At 42.2% G+C, this 21,004-nt stretch overlaps 1 protein-coding gene across 1 annotated transcript in view; it reads left to right on the forward strand.

Annotated features, from left to right (window-relative positions):
- Positions 1-21,004, forward strand: part of MSH3 (mutS homolog 3) — a 91,502-nt gene that overhangs the window by 31,609 nt on the left and 38,889 nt on the right. The window contains exons 10-13 of the mRNA XM_054287602.1: positions 943-1,057; positions 7,745-7,829; positions 8,397-8,506; positions 18,389-18,521. Of these exons, the coding sequence (XP_054143577.1) occupies positions 943-1,057; positions 7,745-7,829; positions 8,397-8,506; positions 18,389-18,521 (443 nt within the window). The remainder of the gene's footprint in view (positions 1-942; positions 1,058-7,744; positions 7,830-8,396; positions 8,507-18,388; positions 18,522-21,004) is intronic.

The following is a 21,004-nucleotide window of genomic DNA, read 5'->3' on the forward strand; positions in this document are numbered from 1 at the left end:
AGAACTGAGCACAGCATTCCAGATGTGGCCTCACCTGGGCAGGGCAGGGGGGCAGGATCCCCTCCCTGACCTCCTGATGCCTTCCAGGATCCCACTGCCCTCCTGGTCCCCAGGACCCTGTCAGATAATGGTCAATTTGCCACCCAGCAGCAAGCCTAGGCCCTTCTCCACAGAGCTGGTCTCTTGCGGGTCACTCCCAATCCGTTCTGGTGCTTGGGGTTGTTCCTCCCAAGGACCTGTGGTTGCCCTTGTTGAGCCTCCTTAGGTTTCTCCCTGCCCAGCTCTCTCAAGCACAATGTCCCCTTGGTGAGCACAGCGTCCCCAGCCCCTGCTGGCCACCCCTGGTGACCTTTTTTTGTGCATTATTGCAGAGCCACCTGTCCCATCACCTTCCCAGGGGTGTCCTGGGCCCTCCTTCTTGCCCTTTTTGAAGACTGGAGTGACATTCTTGTTAACTAAGTTCTGAAGTTGTCGCAGGTGTTACCTGAGAACAGCTTTGAAAAACATCCCTGAAAGAAGCTGAACTCTGTGGGTTTTTGAAAGTACCAGTTTGTGCTGTGGAGTGGGTTGTACTGTTGCTGCAGCTGGAACAGGCACTGTAGTAGAGCGCTGTGCACAAAAATGAAGATGTTAGAATTCCATTCTTAGTCTGTATATTTAGAGTTTGTTATGCCAACAGTTAGTGATTTTTTATGAAGGAAAACCCATGAGTCAAATGTTTTCTGTTTCATCATGTGTTTACACTGTTGCAATGTGTTCTGCATTATTTGGAATTATAAGTGTTATTTTGGGGCCTTGCTTTATGTTGATTTATAGATGTCATAAAACACTGTATATACATGACAGATTTCTATTAGAATAAATTGAAAAGCAGATTATCCTTTTTCTACAAAGTAGATTAACCAGAAAATAAACATTTAACAAGAAAAATTATTTTTTTAGGTCCTCAGAACCTATCTGTAATACTAAGCTTGGATAAGCCTGTTATTTGCTCTCTGGCAGCAGTAATTACATATCTCAAAGAATTTAATTTGGAAAAGATGCTTTACAATCCAAGGTAAGTTGCCTTACATAAATTTCCAATTCAAAGCACCACTTCTTGCAAGTTTTAGCAGACAGTGTCCCTGATTGTAATGAAAAACTTGCTAGTGATAAACACAGTCTTTGTAAAAATTACGCCTTCCATTTGATTTCCAAATCAGAACTCAAAGAATCAAGTGGTTCCTTTGAGTGGTGTTTCAGGAGAACCTTTGTGTAGTTTGTGTAGACATTACTGTCAGTGATGTGAATGAGCCTGCACTGCTGCCAGATTTGAAAACAAGCAAGGTGCAAAAACTGTTTGATACTATGGAAGAAATTGTATAGTTTGTTGGTATCAGCTGTTCCATCTCAGCCTCAGTTTTACTGTGTAACCAAAATGTGGGGCTTTTCTGGGCAGGTAAAAAAAAAAAATTGCTGTTGCAACATAGCTTTGTGGATGTCATTGCAGTTTGCCAGCAGTGTGTAAATAATGTTTTCTTTCTGTAGCTCTGGAGGCAGGTATAAACTCTGTGTTGTTTCAGCTGTTGAATGTAATTATCAGTTTTAGAGAAAACTGTTTAACACATCCTGACTTCCTGGAAGGTCCCTTGGCTGGACTCAGGGGTAAGTAGGAGTGGGGAGAAGGATCATGGCAAAAGCTGAGGACGACCATTTGTCCTTGCTAGAGGACGACCATTTGTGCAAAGTTTCTGCAAAACCACACTCACATGGATGTGACCTTGTCACTTCTTAAGCCCTCCCAGCGCCTGGGTTTATTAGATATGCTGAGATGAGAACTCAAGATTTGTGACAGGCTTATGCAGGTGGAATCAAATTCAAATTGTCACTGCTGTCACTGTTAAAGCTTCTCTTATCCTGTCTTGCATGAGTATAAATCATTGCTGTCCTACCTGGCTTAGCTTTGGAAATATCATTGAGGCTTATTAAATACAACAGCTTTATCTGTCGTGGATCCTCTGCAAAATATTCTCCCAGTTGTCTCAGTATTCCTCTGTCCCATAAGTATGCAGGATTTAATAAAGTCAGTCTGGCTGCAGAGTGGAAACTTAGAAATATGTCATGTCATTTGTAAATCATTCACATGTTGTGTGGGATTCTGAGAGTTTGAAGGCCGGTTTTGAAGGGCTCCCTGCATTACCAATTCAGGTTACCATCTGCATTTAAAACATCAGCTGCAGGTGCCAGCTTTACACTGCTGAAACACATTCCCAGGTGTCCACCAAAATATTTGGAAATTATATGTGTTCTGAATTTTGGGATGGATTTCTTTCCTTAAGTTGCCCTTCTCTCCAGGTTATACTTGAATGTTACCAAAAGGTTTGATGTGCTTATGGAACTGATGTGGAAAGACTTCTTGTGCAATCTTCCCTGCTGATCCATCAAGATGTGTGTGATCTGTGGTGCTCTTGCACTGTGGTGTGCCTGCTTATCTTCTTTGGCTGCCTTTTAAAAAAAAAAATAATGTTTTTTTTAATACACTGACATAGGTGGAGAAATCTTGTAGAGCTTCTGAGGAAGAAAATGAATGCCAAGGAAATGCCATTTCATGGTCAGCTCGTGGGTCACTGCTGTCACAGTGCCCTGTGTGCAATCACACAGGAGGTGAATGTTCTTTCAGCTGGAGAAAATGTGAAATCCATCTTTTATGTAGAAGCAATTCTGTTGCAGAGGACACATATAATTACATGGAGGCTTATGTGGCAGCAGTCAGTCACATTTGTAACAGCTGCATCCTAAAATCAAGTACATTATAGACTGGGAAGGAAAAGCACTAAATATTAGCATTGGCATTTGCCTGCTGAAGGTTGCTCTAATGGATTTCTGGGGACTGTATGAGCATCTGAGGGAAAAGGCAAAGAAATACTTAATACCTTGGTGAAGTTCTGTGAAGAAATACAATAACATTTCTTGAGACAACTTTGTGGTCAGGAGCTTGGATTCTGCAGTGTTTGTTTCTAAATCCTTTGTGCTCCAACTGCCCAAGTTCCACTTGCTGCTCGTAGTCTGTCATGGGGATCAACAAACAGCCAAATATTCAGAAAAACTCAACTTGAGTTTTTTTTCCTAATGCCAGTGAAATACTATCGAAATACTGAACAGTGAAAAACTTTTAAGCAAATGATGTCTGGCTCATTAATGTTCTGAATTAGGAAATAGAAGAGAATTAACTTCCATTGCATTGTCAAGGAAGCTGAAATTCCCAGAAGAATTCAGGTCAGTGAGCATGTACAGATGAGTCAGAGAGCATGAAGTGGGAGTTGTGAGGTGGTTTTCAGTTTGTTAACGTGTCACAGGTCTGCATGAAGAAGACCTGTTTGATAGGAAGAATGACAGAAAAATCCATTTCACCGCTGTTCCTCCTTTGGACAAACACTGTTCTCCCAGCTGAAAAAAAGTTTCCATTTCAGTTTGGTAGGAAGAGTCATGAGTTACCTTGTGAGTCAAGGAATTGGTGGGGTGAAGCAGGTTTTGCTCTCATATTTCGATGAAGCTTTTAAATCTACTTTTGAGATCCTAAAACAAGCAAAACGTTACAAAGAAATAAAGATTTCTGCCACAGCAGGACCCCGAGCTTGGCTTGGTTGCTCTATACTTCCAGCAGCAAGTAAAAATACATTTAATAATGAATGGTAAAAGTTTTTGTTAATCAGTGTGTTCTAATGCCTTTACATACTGAGAGACCTTTATTAAAGGCTTTTGTCAAGAAGTTAGTACACAGGTAGGAGAGGTTTTCAAGCACATTTGAGTATCCAGTTTTGTTTGAAAAAATAATCATTGGCATTCCTCCCTAGTTGCTGAGGAAATGTGTCGTGGTGTGTTTCAATTTTACCTCTGTGTTTTCCAGCGTGTTGGATATGGAGGAGAGAGACTTTGTAGGTAGTGGTTTGTAAGTTTGGAACAGTGATGGATGTATTTCAAGAAATCATACACAAAACAAAAAGGGATTCAGATCAAAAGTTGTAGCCCTGTGGAAATACTCACGAATGAGTTTAAACCTGGTTAATGAAACACAAAACATAGTCTTGGGCTTGACATGCTTTGCTACACAGATTGTGGTAAATGTCTTTGTTATGGAACCTAAGGAAAACTAATCCTTCTGAAAAATGGAGAGACTTATTTTTACTTCTTAAAGCTTTTAGGGATTCCTGCTTTTATTGTCTGTGTAAGTTTATTTAGTGGTTTGTTCACCGCTAGAGATCTCAAAGACAAAGACCCTGGAGCTCTGTAAAAGGTAATTGAGCAAAGAAAATCTGTTGCTTTCAGGGTGCCTTGCAGCTGCACTCAGAAGCATTAGAGATTTGGAAAATTAAAGTAGTTGAAAGTTCCTGATCTAAATAACATGCATTCACTTAGGCTGAGATACCGAGTATGAAGTTATATGTACCATCTCACGTGGAGAAAATAAGGAACACAGCACATTAAAAGCACCTTTCACTGCAAGCTCCTCGAGGGGCAAAATCATAGAACCCCAGACTGATTGGGATCAGAAGGGACTTTCAAGTTTCTCCTGCCATGGCAGGGACACCTTCCCCTGTCCCAGTGTCCAGCCTGGCCTCGGGCAGTGCCAGGGATGCAGGGGCAGCCCCAGCTGCTCCGGGCACCCTGTGCCAGGGCCTGCCCACCCTGCCAGGGACAATTCCTTCATGAAACTAAAGCTCTGCTACCCCAGTTTGAAGCTGTTCCCCCTTGTCCTAACTACCTGTGTAGAAAGTTGCTCTACTCTTTTTTATAAACCCCTTAAGTACTGAAAAAATGACGCAGATGATCCAGTTTCTCCAGTTACAATAATAACTGAAGTCTGGGGATATGTTGAATCAGAACAGTAACCTTTTCATACTCATCATAGTGTGGTCCTGCTCTGAAAAAGTAATTTTATGGGCAGGAACCTCATTCTCATGAGCGTTCCCTGTAAGATTCCTAAATCTCCCTGGAAGCCTCTGTTTGTTTACTCTTCTCCTTCCTCTAAGCCCAGAGATGACTTGACCCTGCCTTGCCACGCTGCTGTTATGGATTTCCCAGCTGTGCCCATTGCCTTGCGCTGGGCGTTGTGCTGCTGGGGCGCTCGGGGAGCTGCGGGGCCGTGCTTTGAAGCTGGGGTCACAGTGTCACCTGCAGGAGGAGTTCTGGCCCCGTGGTGCTGCCCAGTGATCTCTGGAAGGTCAGCAGTGCAGGGAGGGCTGGCAGCAGCGCACCAGCGCCTCACGCCAGGCTTGTGCTGAGACCTTTGCTGCAAAACCAGCCCTGACTCAATGGTTACCTGCAACCTTCTCCTGCCATCTGGTCTCTAAATACCTTACAAAGAATATGTTTTTTTTTTTGTTTTTTTTTTTCACGTTTTTATCAAGTTCTGATCCCAAGCTGAGGGAAGATGAGTGGGTGGAAGCAAAACATGTTCTGTGCTGTGACATGTGGAATTGTTGGTTGGGCATAGCCTGCAGTTGATCTTGGCTGTTACTCATGTACTCTAAACTCTCAATTACCACGATTAATAGCAGGGTGAAGTAACTCAGATAAAGAAAACACCTGGGTAACGTGAGACACACATAATTTATGCTGTGAAAACAACTTCAGTTTGTCTGATCTGAAAGAACTGTAAACACACTGTGAAAGAAGAGTGAATCCACTGTGCAGTGGAGCAGAGCGAGTTGTCTTGAGGCGCTCCTGAGCAGCCCTGCTGTGAGCAGAGTGCGTCTCCTGTGCTAGCTACTCTAAAGCCAGGACCAGAAAACCCCACCATCCTGGAGCTCTGATGTGACAGCAGCTATTACAGCAGCCTGAGTGGGTCGCCGGAGTGGAGAGAAAGACGAGAATCTTGTTTCTTGATCAGAAGGCTGGATTAATTGATATATGATATATAATACATTTTAACTATACTAATAGGAATAAAGAGAGAAGTTGCAGAGGCTGCTAGGCTAAGCTAAGAATAGAAAGAATAGAATCTAGAACAAAGTTGTGTCCAGGGACTCTGTCCCCAGCTTGCTCCTGTGATTGGCCCTTAATCATAAACATGGGAACATGAACTAACCACAGGTGCATCCTATTGCATTTCACAGCAGCTGATAACAATTGTTTACATTCTCTTCTGGGGCCCTCAGCTTCCCAGAAGATGGACAATCCCAAAGAAAGGATTTCTGTGAAAAAACGTCTGCGACAAGCAGCATCCTCCTGGCTGTGGAGAGCAGGTGGGAGGGCTTGGCTCCCACCCAGCTGAGTTTAAGGGACCAGAGGCTGGAGCAGGGGCAAACTGAGAAACTGCATTGGTCCTGGGTGCAGAAAGGTGCCTTTGGAACAGCAGATGGGATTTGCTGCTTCAGGCAGGGAGTGGGAGCCCGGCAGAAACCATTCCCAATTAATTTTTGCCGGCATCAGCAGTTGTGGCTGAGGATAATAAAAAGAAGTATTGTTTTGTTGCTTACAATGTCGTGTAATTCGGAAAGTGTTGCTGGTTTTGCCTCCAGTGTTTTCTTTTGCTGGTCAACTTCCTTGGTTTCTGAAATAGCGCACAAAGCAGAATAATTATGACTATGGGTACAGCTCTGAGTCAGCTGTACTTCCAAGCTGTCATTAAACTTCTTGAGGGCCCTCAGTTGAATCTGCTTTTTTTACAATTCTGTGGAAAATACTTCTAATTTGACCCATTATTTAGGAAAAAATTTGGTAGCAGGCCCAAGCACCTGCATATGACATAAATATATAAGATTAGTCTCTGAATATTTCATATTTCTGAAAGTTTTGGTGCTGTTCTTGTTTTTAGTGTAGCAGCAATGCAGCTGTGTGTCTGAGAGGAAAAGGTAGAGCATTCAAGTACTTTTCCAGAGGGCTTAAAATCGAATGCACTGGAAAACTTTTTGTGAGTCAAAGAAGTCAAGAAAACTGTTTTAAATCTTGCCCAGCAAGTGGTTCTGCTTAGTCTAGGACAGCAAAGAGTGTCCTAGATTCTGTGCAAAGGGCAGTCAGCAGGATGATGAACCCAGACAATCATGACTTGATTTGTCAGAAGCGTTTAGGGAGGATTTTGCTCTTCACAGTCCTGACTACTGCGTGTGTGCCTGGAATGATTGTCAGGCCTAATGTGACTGCACAGCTAATACCAGTGTTTTATTAATGGTGATTCTAAAGCAACACAGCCTTTGGGTTGGCCCCATCCAGTTCTGCTAAGGAGTATCAAAAAGTCAGGTAATTTTGGTTATTTCATATTAAACCAACATCAAATATTTTCAATTTCCCCTATTTCTGTTTTCCTACATAATGGCACTTGCAGGTTGTTTGAATTTGCAGTAGTAATGAAAATAAATATGTATTTTGATATAATATTTTGATGATGAGTTGTGTTAAAAATTTGTTCCATTCTTGAAGTATTAATTGTTAGTCCTGTCATTGCTAAATTGTAAAGTGAATAAATTAACCACTTAGTGGAAAAAGGTTAGATAACAGAAGGGCTGGATTTTGTTCTGAGCTTTGTTAATGTCATTGTAGGAAATGAGAAAGCGAGTCTGAAATTTTATTTTCCCAAGCAGAAAGTTAAAAGAAGTTACTAGTGTTCAGTTCTTTTATTTATGTGAAGGGATTTTAATTTCTTGCTTGACTTTTAAAAATTTATTTGCGAAGCTGTTGAATTCTCTAATGTGAGAAACCTGAGAGTGTTTCAGTGTTCTGCCCATGCCCAAATTTAAGATAAAACATCTGAAATTCCTCTCCCCAGCAATTTCAAACGGTTGTCCAGTGAAACGGAATACATGACAATTAATGGGACAACAATGAAAAATCTTGAAATTTTACAGAATCAGGTAAGGACAAATGTAACAATTTTTAATAAATGCTGAGATTTTCATGGCTGTTTGACTTACTTTTCCCAATGAAGTTCATCAGATTTGCAGATCTGACCCATAAATAAGTCTTAAATTATTTTAAATGGGATCAGACTGAAGGGAGATAACATTTTCAGAGGCATAAATGAAGTTAATCTGTATTAGCTTTTAGTATGAGTTAGGAACTGTGCTGCACTTTGATAACAAAGAACTTTCCTGAAATTTAATTTCTTCAGCAACTGCAGTTATGTTTGCAGTAGAGCTTGTTTATGTGCTCCTGCTCAGAGCTTTATGCACAGACTTATTTTAACTCTTTAATTGATCCTGGTTATTTCCTAAAAACCATTTTCTAGCCAAAGGAAAAGCATACTGAAATATATTACTACTCCTGGAGGTTCTTCATGTAAGGCATTGTTGAATAAAATTAATAATAAATGTATAGTTGCCATCTCTTAAAGCCCAAACACAATGTTTTGAATAATGTGAAGGTCCTCCCACTGCAAAACCGAGCAGGTGAAAATAATTAAGTTATTTTTGTTATTTCAGACCGACTTGAAAACAAAAGGAAGCCTGCTCTGGGTGTTGGATCACACCAGAACTTCGTTTGGACGTCGAAGGTTGAAGAAATGGGTGACCCAGCCCCTGCTGAAACTGAGGTGAGGTGGTTCCTTGGGCTGCGCTCAGCCTCTGCTTTCTGCTGGTGATGCTGAGTATGCCCAGGGAATTTCTTTGTCCAGAATACCTGAGATCCACAGCAGAGCGATGGGTGTCCTGTTGAGGTTCGCAGGAGTTAAACCATTCTTTTGGGCTCAGATAAACAGTAATGAGCTTGGACCAAGTTAGAAATTCCTCTGCAGAAATCAGAGTGGGCACCATTCTAATTCTGTACCCTTTTTCAGAGAATGAACGAGGATGGCCTGGGATTGGAGGTTGTTTTGTTCTTAAACTTGCCAATTAATGTTGGATGTCTTCCTTGCTTCACAAGTATTTACATTTACATTTACACAAGTATTTACATTTAATGTGTTTAATTTTTTCTGAAGTAGCTGTGGATGCCTTTGTACCCCTGTACACAATGTATTGCACAGGAGAGGGTTTCCTTTCTATTAAACCTGAAAGGTGATGATTATTTGGCCACTCTAGTATTTTGACCTGTGCTTTAGAAATGTTGTGTTTTGTAGCAGTACTATGCTGGTTCTGGCTTGTCTCAGTTTTGAAATGGACTCCATCTTTTCTGATTTCTCTTGGCAGACTCGATTTGAGTGCTGTGGTTGAATGTGTGGTAAATAGCAGTGTTGAGTCCATGGGCTGCTTTTGCCCACAGTTTGAGTTTTTGGATCCATTCATTTGAGTAGGTGTTTCCTGAGCATTGTCAATGTAGAGTTCATTGAAGTTGTCACTTTGTTCCTTTCACTTGTAGCATACAGGAGATGATCCTTTAACTTGGTTATCCACAGTAATTTTCCCCTCTGTTTTACTGTTGAAAATAAATTAAGCAGTTTTAATTTTCTTTACTTTTTTTTGGCAGTTTAAATAGTGAGATATACCCTTGTTTTAGCATCTTGCTCTTGCTGGTAATTTACAACTGTTTCTTCAGAAGCATTTTTTTTTCCTTGACCAAATCTAGTATTTTAAAGCACTGTACTTCTGCAGCATCACTGCTTAATTTTCTTATTAGCCCCTTTCTAATAAGTTAATTTCAGTGGCCCTTTTTTTTTATTTTTAATTCTTCTGATAATAGCTTTCATGTATCTTTCCCACTTCCAAAGGCTTTTGATGTAACCATCCTAAACAGCATCGGAGTTAACCAGGGCATTGTGTCATGAAAAGCATTTGGGTGGAATTTCGGGGCTGCTTTGCAGGGATAAATGCAAATACACGAGTTTGTTTCCCTCGCTGCCCTGGAGCCATGTGTGTGCAGCTGTCAGTGGAGGGAGCCAGAGCACTGAGGATGGCCCTGGGCAGGAGCTGGCTGGGCTCTCCCGAGCTGACCACAGCGAGTGACCACAGCGAGTGAGTGACCACAGCGGCTCAGCCGCCCCTCCGCAGGGAAATGGAGCACAGCAGGCACAAACTGCTTCCCCAGCACTCCAGGCCCTCTTTGTTAACCAATATATTTAGTTTAAATTCTCCCTTGTCTCAGTGCAGAACCAGCCCCACAGGTTTGTGGTTTTGTTTCCTCCTCTCGCCCCTCTTTCCTTCCTCCTTGTGCTTGGCATTTTCAGGCTGCCGTGGCTGGAGGTGATGGTGCTCCTCAGTGCTACTTGAGGCTAAAAAAGCTGTTTTGCTCAGTGTGCTTCTCCCTTTCTGACTCTCAAGTTGTAATTTTACATAGTTAGTGCATTAGGCATCTGGCAGTATTGTTCCCAGTAATGCACACAAATGCACTCAGAGAACATTCCATAATTGCAATTCACCTGTGCCTCCTGGAGTGACATTCTCAGAGGAAGTGAGGCTCCTGTACTGCATCTTTTCCAGTCAGTGAGTAGGTGTATCAAGAAGTGAGAGGGTGTAATTACTGCTTTATGCCTTAGAGTTGAAAATCACTTGGGGTGATGACTAAATTTCCTGTGAAGAAACCATACATTAGGATGAATAAAGATGGAATGTGTACAGACTCATTTGGGCTAACTTGAAGATACTCTCTAAATCATCAGTGATGTAGAGACAAGATGTGTACATTTGGGGAAAAAAAGGAATGGCAGAAAAAAGTTTAACCAGGAGGTGTGTAATGTCCTCAGTTACTCACCTGGGTACACAAAGATAATGAGATAAAAGCGTATCAGTCTCTAGCAACTGAGCTTTTCAGGAGGAATGAGGAAGGTTGTTTTTCTGCAGAAGTTAGGTATTTGTGGGTTATAGAAGTGTTATCTTACCTCTGAAATCCAAGTTCCATGGAGTGCCTCTCTCACCTGGTGTCTGTAGGTGGAAGAGAAGGGGATGATGGCCTGGAGCATCTGTGCGTGAGGGAAGGCTGCTGTCCCCACTCAGGCACAGGGGTGCCAGCAGGAAAGGGGCCAGAGCAGCCAGGGGGCTCAGGACAGCTCCCAGCATCCAGGACTGTGCGCAGTGCTGGAAGCTGAAATGCAGGGAGCTCTCAGAACCCTGGGCCTGTCAGCCAAAGCTTAGAGTTAAACCCAGGATTTGATCTGAGACCTTGGGAAAGGCTCCCAAACTCAGGTGCTGGAAGTGAGAATGAGGATTTATAGTTTAAAGCAGAGACACACTGAGCTAAGTAAAGGAAAGTTTAGAGTTTTAGAGTTTAAGATATAGAAAAAATAAAAGTACTTACAGAGGTAAACAAGAAGTTAGGATGCAGCACTGTAGGTTTGTGTGCCATTAACATGAGTTAATGTTAATAGCACACAAACCTGCAGTGCACCTTGGCTAAGAAAACGTGCACTGTAGTATGGGTCCATGAGACAAAATATTTAAGAATTGGGTCAAAAACATAAATATCCTTGTTGGCAGTGTTTTATTGGTTTAAGAAATCCTTCAAAGGTCTTGTAACTAAGGGTCTTCTGACCTTCTGAGCCATGTGGGGAAGATGTGAGCTGAACTCACCCTTCCTGCCCATGTAAAAGATAGGAAAAATAAACCACATCAAGATAAGCAATTCAAAGATTCCATCTCAAATTCTTTCCAAAACTCCCCACAAATGAATTATCACAGTGCCACAGTTACAAATAATTTCTTTCCTAGTGGGAAATAGATCTCAGAGCCCTTGAGGCTGGTGTCAAAGTCACTGCTTCTTCAGTACCTGCACGAGGAGGACAAATGTAAGGTTCACATGGGCCTGGCTGAGCAAAGCTGGCTCTGGTTTTTATCTCTTGTTGTGCTGTTTATTTTGGATGTTGCCCTGTACAGACACTGCCCTGCACATGACCAATCTGAAACCTGACCTCTGCAGAATGTGTCCTTCCCTGTCTCTGTGTTATCCATGGTTCCCACTGCCTCCCTCCTTCCCTTCCAGAATTTTCTTTGCCTTTCCCTCCTTCCCCAGGTGTCAGGATTGCCCATCTGCAGTGCAAACTCACCAATAAACACTGCATCCTTTCCCTGGATGGGCATTAATTTGTGTCTGTGCCTTGCTCAGATGTTCATTCTTGCACAGTTTCTTGGAAATCTGCTTTTTGGATATGTCAAATACACAGCCTTGTCAAGGCTGGCTGGAGTGGAACGAGAGAAGGGATTTCTGGTGCCAGGGAAGAGGGAGAGGTCTTGCTGTGGAACTGGGGAGAATCTGGCTGCTGTTGGCCTCTGCTGCACAAGTGCTTCCTTTGAGTTAAAAGGATTTCCAGTGCAAAGTTTACAAAGCTTAGGGGTGTGTGTGAGATAAACTGGAAGGGTGTGAGATGTGGACGTACCAGTTTTCACAGTAATCTCTCTCTTTGGGTGTTCTCCACAGGTTTTTCAGTGTTTTTGTGTTTGAAGTAGTTAAAGCAGACTGAGTGACCCACAAGTGCCTGGATTGCATTTCTTTAATATTCTTTTGTCTCTGTTGGATTTTTGGTGTTACGTATGGTGTGCCTGCATTTATCTGTAGCCAAGATCACCTGATCTTTTTTTACTTAAAGCTGATGTTTAAGAAAGGAGAAAAGGAGTAAATTGTCAAGAAAGGAGAAAATTGTATCTGTTTAGACAGTTGCCAAAAACATGTCAACCTTTGCTTTTTGCTTCAGAGAAACGAAAATTTTAATGACTTCTCAAGAGCTGTATTTCCATTATTTCCCAGGGATTCCAGCATACTTTGTCCCCTGTTTCTTACAGTTCTGGACAAGATGATGCTTTTGTGATGCTAAAGCCTTGTAGGATGGTACTGATAATTATTGTTAGTCTGAATATGCTTTGTCCACAGGAGCTCAGAATGACTGGCAGTGTAGCAGATTCAGAACTGCAGAGTTCAGGACTGCAGACAGTTCCTTGTCTCCTCCTGAAGAAGAGGAACTGTAAATTGGCATTACTAATGCAGCATGACTTGCTTGGAGGATATAAACCGTAGAACTGGGAAGAGGAGGGTCCCTTTACAGTGGGATAGGCAATGACATGTGTTTTGTAATATGAAATAATGTCTTGTTCTGCATTTTCTCACTTTGAATGTACTGGGTGCTGCTTTATTTATACTTCTATACGCAAAGTATAATTCTAAAGGGAAGTCTTTCAAGTTTGACTTTGTCCTTTTTCTCATAATTAAAGTATAAGGGCAGTAAAACAAAGTGTCTAAATGACCTTGTCCCATCTTATTTTGGAGTTAAACTGGTTCCCATTTGATACCATCTTCATCCAGAGCAGGATTAGAAGATATATTTTTTTCCCAGCAGTTATTTATGAATAAAATCCACTGATCCTACAGCAGGGCTAAATTTTCCTCCGAAGAATAACAATTTTATAGAATCAGTGCCAGTATAAAATGCACAAATGCAGGTTACAGCATATGCCTGAGATCTCAAAATTGTTGTAGGAAAGAAAAAGATTGCAGCATCATCACTTGTATTGATTCATTTTTGCTTAGCTGTGTTTTGGTCCCTTTGCTGTGTCTAATTCCTTATAAATGGAGCAATCAGGCATTCATTCATGTTGGCTAAAGTAGCTAATTGTTCCCTTTTTAGGCACAAATAGCTGAAATACGTTGTGTGTGAACATAAACAAAAGTGTTTGATTGCCATTTGCATATTTTGGACGTTCTTTTAACAGATGTGAAGCTAAAGTTTAGGGTGCTTGTGTACTGCTGCTCAGTATTTGAGATCCATTCAGGGAGGTGGTCCTCTCCTCTTGGACCTCTCTGGAGACATCAGGAGTTTTGGGAGTAAATGACTTAAAAACAAGTCAACAGATCCAGAAGGATGCTTAATTTTTTTAGGTTTCACTTAGATTTCACTGTACTATTTATAACTACTCGTTTGTGCTATTTCCTTGGTGCTAATGGGTAAAATTCCAGCGGTCACACCAGAATTTAAGAAATTTATCCCATAACTGAGCCAGTTTCTAGCTCAGCCAGCACTTGGGCAAAAAGGCAGAGGTGAGGGGGGCGTCCCAGAGCAGCCAGGATGGGCAGGGGCTCGTGGTGAAGGGAAGGATGGAGGGTCCACAGAAGGGCACAAATCTTCATTAGTAGTTAGGAATCTTCGTGAATAATCTGTGACCGTGTTCACAGGGTCCCAGGATGAGGGGACTCCATGTTTCAGAAGGCTGATTTATTGTTTTATGATATATATTATATTAAACTATACTAAAAGAATAGAAGGAAGGATTTCCTCAGAAGGCTAGCTAAGCTAAGAATAGAATCAGTAAGAATGATAACAAAGGTTTGTGGCTTGAGCCCCGTGTCCAAACCAGCTGACTGTGATTGGCCATTAATTACAAACAGCCACATGAGACCAATCCCAGATGCACCTGTTGCATTCACAGCAGCAGATAATCACGGTTTACATTTTGTTCCTGAGGCCTCTCAGCTTCTCAGGAGGAAAAATCCTAAGGAAAGGATTTTCCATAAAAGATGTCTTTCGTCCTTCAATGCCTAATTTCATTTATCAGCAAACCTACAGTTTATTTGTAAAGGCAAATATCTTTTTCCATTCATCAATCAGTGGACTCCTTTCCATGGTTTCTTTTCTCTCCCAGTGCTGGCTTTATCCACCAGCAGACCCACAGCTTGTCTGTAAAGGCAATTCCACCATTCCTCTCAGGAGGACATCCTGAGTTTACGGACTGCACAGTGGTAATTCTGCCTGGGCTGTGGTGGCATTAATTGCCTGTATGAAAGGGAGTGGTCTCAAGCAGGGGACGCTCTGTGCCATTTAACATGGTCTTTAACTCAATCAGCTCATCCAAAGTCTTCCTTTGTCAGCCGTGGTCTGAGGGGAGGTCAGGAAAAGCCCCATAATACATAAGTGAGTAATTTAAATGGTACATTTTCATTCTTTACAGCGCTGCAGTTAGGAGGCTGTTAGGCTTTGATTTAGATACCATAGCCCATGGAAAGCAATGTTTGCTGTTTCATACCCTTAATTGTGGGTTTTTAAGGGATTGAGTTTCTGTGACTGACAGTTTTGTACATCAGTGGTGTCCTAGAGTGGATTTAATAAGATAATCTTAATTGTGTACACTGTTCTTGAATTATGTCCTTAGCATGATGAATGAATTCATACTGTGTGCATTTAGCATAGGTTAGGAGATTTCTGATAAATTTATTTACCTTGTGTTTAAATAATACCTTACATTAATGAGAATGTCCTTGGTTCTTATACAGCAGTTACATTATCAATTTCACTTTATTTAAATGTAATGATATATTATCACATCTAAAAAAGTCAGGTTTGTTTTGCTGCAGGGGAGACCAGCAGATCTCTGTTACCACACCAGCAATCCTGTTTAGGCTGCTCAGATGTTAATTCAGTGCAGTGCTTTCGTGTCTGCAGCCTTCTGCTTTGTCAAAATAATTTTTAGCTCAGGATTCAAACATCTTCTTCACATTTTCTAATTTTCTGTATTGTTCACTATTTGGCAGCAGAATAATGCAGGGGAGTATCTCATTATTTCACTTCAAGTAGTTCTTTTAAATGACTGCAATAACAATTCTACAGTTAGATTTTGTTATGTTTAAATACACTGAAAAGTGATTTTAGTATTGTATTAATGATGCTATTCTTAGATGGAGGGTATGGCAGACGTAAGAGTATTGCTTTTAGTCAACTGAATTATGTTACATTATTCCACAGAAGATTGCTTGGAAAATTGGATAAAGCTCAGATTGCTGACATGGTTTATACAGATGAGAAAGAACCGGCTAATACTGCACCTCAGTGCAGCATGAAGTAGTAGCCAGTTCAGCTGGCTGTTGGGTTTCTTTGCATAATGTTAGATCCAGGTTTTCTGGTGGTCGAATTCTTTTCCAGAGCACTCAGAGATTGGCATCCCCAAGCTGTGCAGTGCAGAACAAATTCCTTCTGAGATGGCTTAGCAACTGGCCGGTGCAATGCATACATTTATACATTGGCGCTCGATAAAATGTTGGTTAATTTAAATATTTATATTTTAAATATCTAAATATTTGACGTTTAAAAGCATACTTTGAAATTCATCATCTGTTTTTATGGTATCTCGTTCCAGTCCTTCCTTCCTGATGGGTATATGGTGTTTCAGACAATTGTGAGCTGTACTTTCTGAATTTTGAAATAGGAATCCCACGGCGTTGTCTTTACAGGTGGAAAAAAAGGGGTCACTTGGTACTGAAAGCCATTTTCCTGACCCTTTCTTATTTGTGGGATTAAAGCAGAAAACCTGTGTGGATGCTTAGTTTTAGATTACTGGAGCTCCACTAACACAGCCATATGTGAGGATGATTAAAGTGCAGATTAAGCTTTGGAGGGAGGAGTTTTTCAAATATCTGCATCTATTTTACATATTACTGCCAGTTTCCAATTGGCCACATAATAATGCTGTAATAGTAATAGTGCTGTTTAAAGTAACTGAGTTCTGCTGCTTACAGTGCCTTTAATAATGAAAAATAAAGGTTTTTATCTTCTTTAAGGTACATATGTGTATAATTTAATATATATACACATATTTACATATATACATATGTGTATAAATTTAGTTCAGTGCTCCCTCATGTGGAGGGGAGGTGTTCCAGGGTTTCACTTACAGCACACACCAGTAATTCTCCATGAAGATGGTGGTGACACTGACCCCTCAGAACATCACTGCAGTGTCACCATGATATTTTCTGGAAAATCCTCTTTGCCCAGCATCTTCTCCTGGGAAGCTGAGAGGCCTCAGAAAGAATGAAAACAATAATTATCTGTTAATTGTAATTGTATCGTTAATTGCTTTGGAATGTGGTCTGGACACTGTTTACCAACAGGTGCATCTTTGATTGGTTTCATGTGAATTGTTTTTAATTAATGACCAATCACAGCCAGCTGTGTCGGACACTCTGAGTCAGTCATGAGCTTTCATTATCATTCTTGTTAAGCATCTGGTGTATCCTTTCTCTTTTTGTAGTATAGTTTTAGTATAGAGTAGAGTAGAGTAGAGTAGAATAGAATAGAATAGAATAGAATAGAATAATAAATCAGCCTTCTGAGAACGTGAAGTCAGATTCTCATCTCCCACCTCATCCTGGGGACCCCACACCGCCACAGTGCAGCTGTTTGGTGGCATTGTGTGCTCAGGGTGTTCCATGGCTCTGCCCTGCTGTCAGGGGGAGCTGCTTCCAAGGTGCCTGGCTGCCCACAGGAATGGGGGAGATCTGCAAAATGTGCTGTTAGATTTGTGTTTAGCTGAGTGCACACCCAGGCATGATTTCCCCTTTCACATGAAGTGCAGTAAAATTTCAAGGACTCTGAGATTCAGCTGTCTTCAGGGCCAGAGGCCTCTGGCTGCTGGACTGTTGTAATGTCTGCAGCCTCTGGAGGTGCCTGATTTCTTTGATTTCCTCATGGGCGCTATTTATGAGCAGTCACTCTTGCAACTGGCCTGAAACCTCTGCAGTAAAGGATACGGGCATGCAGGCAGTCTTCCAAAAATGTTAAGTTTGGATTGCATCCTTAGTTCCCATCCCTCTGTGCTGGCTGAGCTCTGAGCATCTCACTGGTCCCTGGGAACGTGAGCTGGGCTGCTTTTGCACACGCTTGTCTGGGATGTGGACGGTGTGCATCAAAGCACTGATTTCTCCTTGGACTGCCTGGGTGGGTGGGCTTTGGGTACACCCATGGACCCCCACTCTCAGTACCTCCCCAGGAAGCAGCAGGAAGGCAATTTGTTTGCATAGAAAGCAGAAATGGAGTCACCTCTGCAACCTGCAGCCAGTCCATGGATATGTTGGAAGGATAGAGACGAGAAAACTGTCTGAAAACTTGGGTGAAACGTGGTGGTAATTGTCCATTTCTGCTGCCCTTTGCTTTCAACAAAATGATTGTAAGGAGCCTGCCAAGAGCTATGGGATCACCTCTTCTCATTAAAAAAGTGTTATCTCACTTCAGGAGGATGTTTCTGTGACTTCAGTCCTGAAATAGGGAGATAAATATTACAGGTTTTAGCAAAAAAGAAAGAAAAAAGGTAGAAAAAAACCAATGCAGTGCTGATCCAGGTATTTACCAGTCGCTGGTCAGGAGCAGACAGGGGGGCAAAATGGTGAGGTTGTAGTTCTGCAACCTGCTGGGGTGAAGTGTGGTACGTGGGGTTCAGTGTGAGCTCCAAGCCCTCTGCCCGTCCTCCTGCACTTGTCTGTACCTGTGGGGTGGAATACTCGGGGTTCAGTGCTGCTGCCACCAGGAACACGTGCAGAATCGGGCACTGAGGTGTGTCTTGTGAGCACAGACAGGGCAGAAGGAGCCCGTGGCCAGGATCTGGCTTGCGTCTGGAATGAAATCCCAAGATTCTCTGCATTCCGCAGTTCTTCTGCTACTCATGAGGATGTGGCATTAGTCAACGATTGAAACAAATCAACCCAAAACAAACCACAGGAAGAGGTTTACTACCTCCCCCTTCCCCTCAGAGAAACACAAGTTTTAATTATTGATCTTCTTCTTTTGCAGTGAAATAAATGCCCGGCTTGATGCTGTGTCTGAAATTCTGCTGTCAGAATCCAGCGTGTTTGGTCAGATTCAAAATCTTCTTTGTAAGCTGCCAGATTTAGAGAGAGGCCTCTGCAGTGTTTTCCACAAGAAGGTACACCCATCATTACACTAATTGATTGTTTTCTGCACAGCATCATTCTGTCTTGGTGTGCTTCCATTGGTTTGCATGTTTGTTTAAAAATGTTTTCTACTTAGCAGGACTGAGGCTGACCTATTAAAGGGACGTGGGTTTATAAAAATCAGATGTGGTGAAATCTTGCTTTGTGATCAGTAATGTGCTGATAGAAGAAATGTCTGGGTAGGGTTCTGAAGCACATGCTTTGGACTGCTAATGATAACAGGCAAACATGTGCAGTACTCATGATTTAGTGTCTGGATTCAGGGAGGAGGGATGGTGCAATAGACCCTTCTGCCTTGAACTGTTGTTTGCCTTTTAAACCAAAGCTTTGCATTCCATATGCTTCTCTAAAATCAGACGTGCGAGTGGAACCACTTGGCTGCTGTTAGCTGTTTGCAAATGTTTGTTGGTTTGCTTGCAAGTTCTCCAGTTTGGACCTCAGGTCCACATTTTAATAAGAGTCACTTATGAGAGATGAGACACTGACAATTCTTAGTTGAAGCACATTAATGTGCCAATGGCACCTGTGGAGTACATCGTGTTCTTTTGTTTCACTGCCCTACTTAGAGGTTTTGACAGGTTTTTTTTTCCAATAAAGGAATAGGTGGGTAGAATGAGAGCAAAGTTGAAATTTTTTTGGATGGTACAGAATAATGTTTTCCTGTGTATGAGAAACTGAAACCCAGTTTTTATACACTTTTCCAAGCCCTGCAGTGTTTGGCTCTTGGAAGGGCTTGTGTGTTTCAGGGAATGGATACAGAGGTCCAGCCATAACAAAGGTTGTGAAAAGAGGAGTGTGCACCACTTTACCCATCCTCTGGAGTGTACCACATTCACATGATAAAATTGTTGGCTTTCTTTGTCCAAACAACTGCCCAGGAATGACATAATTCACTTTTTAATGGTTTAACTCATTTCAGGTTTCATACACAGTACTGTTTCTAGGAATACATCTGCATTTCACAATATCCTGGAACTGCTCTGCTGCTGCCCTGTGGGGTTTTTGCTTTGGTTTTGTTTTATTTTCTGTAGGTACTTATTTCATCAGATGTCCCTCCCTGCTGTAGAGCTGCTAGCCTTTTTCAGCTTTTAGCTCACTTTTAGGTGGAGCCATGCAGAGACCCTGGATTGTCATGTGGTTTTTGGGATGAGGTGACAATGCAGATTGTCTGAACTACAGCCACTGCAGCATGAAGATGGGTTTAGTGAGTCAGATGTTGGAAAGAAGCTGCAGGAGAGGAGAAATGCTCCAGCTGACTCCCTAAGAAGGGTAAATGACGGGGGAAAGCTCTAAGAACCCACTTCTAATGTGATGGATTTGCTTCCCCTGGTAAAAGCCTGGGTTGTGCAGAGCACTCTGGAGAGCACCTGAAGCACTGAATACCTGTAGGGCTTTGAGGAGATGGCAGTGTCCCTGAGAGACAGGGTGTGTTTCCAGTAAAGAATCCAAAGCAAACTCTGGGGAGCTGATTCTGAAGCATAGCTGATGAATGTGGAGCCTGAAGAGAGGTCCCAGCAAAGCAGATATGTATCCAAGAACATGGAGTGACTGGGTTTCATGGATTTTTTTGTGTTTCCCCCCAGAGAATGCTGCCATTTCAGTTCCTACTACAGAACCCTTTCCAGCTCTGTTAATTCCAGATGTTCCACATGCTCAAAGTGAGGTTCAGTACCATTTCATTCCATTAAGGGATCCCAGTTTCCGAGTGGAACACTCTGATGGCTTCACTGAAGGAATGTGCTCCTTTGTTCAGTGTTAGCTGCAGGAAAAATAGGTGAATGTGACAAGCATTTCCTCCTCCAGGCCCTTTATACTTCAGTGAAGTCATTATTTGAGGAGGTGTGCTGTACAAGGAGACTCTGAGGTGTCCAGAGATGGCTGGGGTGTCTCAGTCATTTCAGACATTCTTTGGAATGTTTTTTACATTCAGGTTAGCCACTGCAGGAATTGTGTTGTGCACAGGCCTGTGCACCAGTAACCCCTGCAGAAGACAGAAGGCAATGAAGGCAGAACAATGGTCTGCAAGGCAAAGCATCCTGATGGGAACTCTTGTGGTCAAGGACATCACTGTCTGTTCTCCTGGTCTCAATTACTCCTTTTTTTTTTTTATTTGAAAGCTTGCTAATAAGTCATATCTGATGGCATAATTCAAGCTGGGAATTGTTAACCTGGCCCTTCACGAGTTCCCATTGCCTCAAACCACCAAATCCAGAATCTCCAAAGCACCAGAACCAATCCACTGTTTCTGTCTTAGCCCAGGCACATCCACTCTGGAATTAGAACAGTGTTTTTGCAGTTGGAATTAGGTCTTGCCTGGGGGGTCATAGTTTAGCTGTGGTTTTGTCCCAGCCTGGAAGAGGACTGAGGGAGTGGTTAAGGAGGCAAGAGCAATATTGCAGTTGCCATGGAGAGAGGAGTTGCTCCACAAGGACTGGTTGGTGTTCTCACTTTGTGC

The sequence above is a fragment of the Melozone crissalis genome, unplaced genomic scaffold (genome assembly GCF_028551555.1).
Source record: "Melozone crissalis strain CALT ecotype California unplaced genomic scaffold, PUWL_Pcris_2 ptg000060l_1, whole genome shotgun sequence".
Taxonomy (NCBI): Eukaryota; Metazoa; Chordata; class Aves; order Passeriformes; family Passerellidae; genus Melozone; species Melozone crissalis.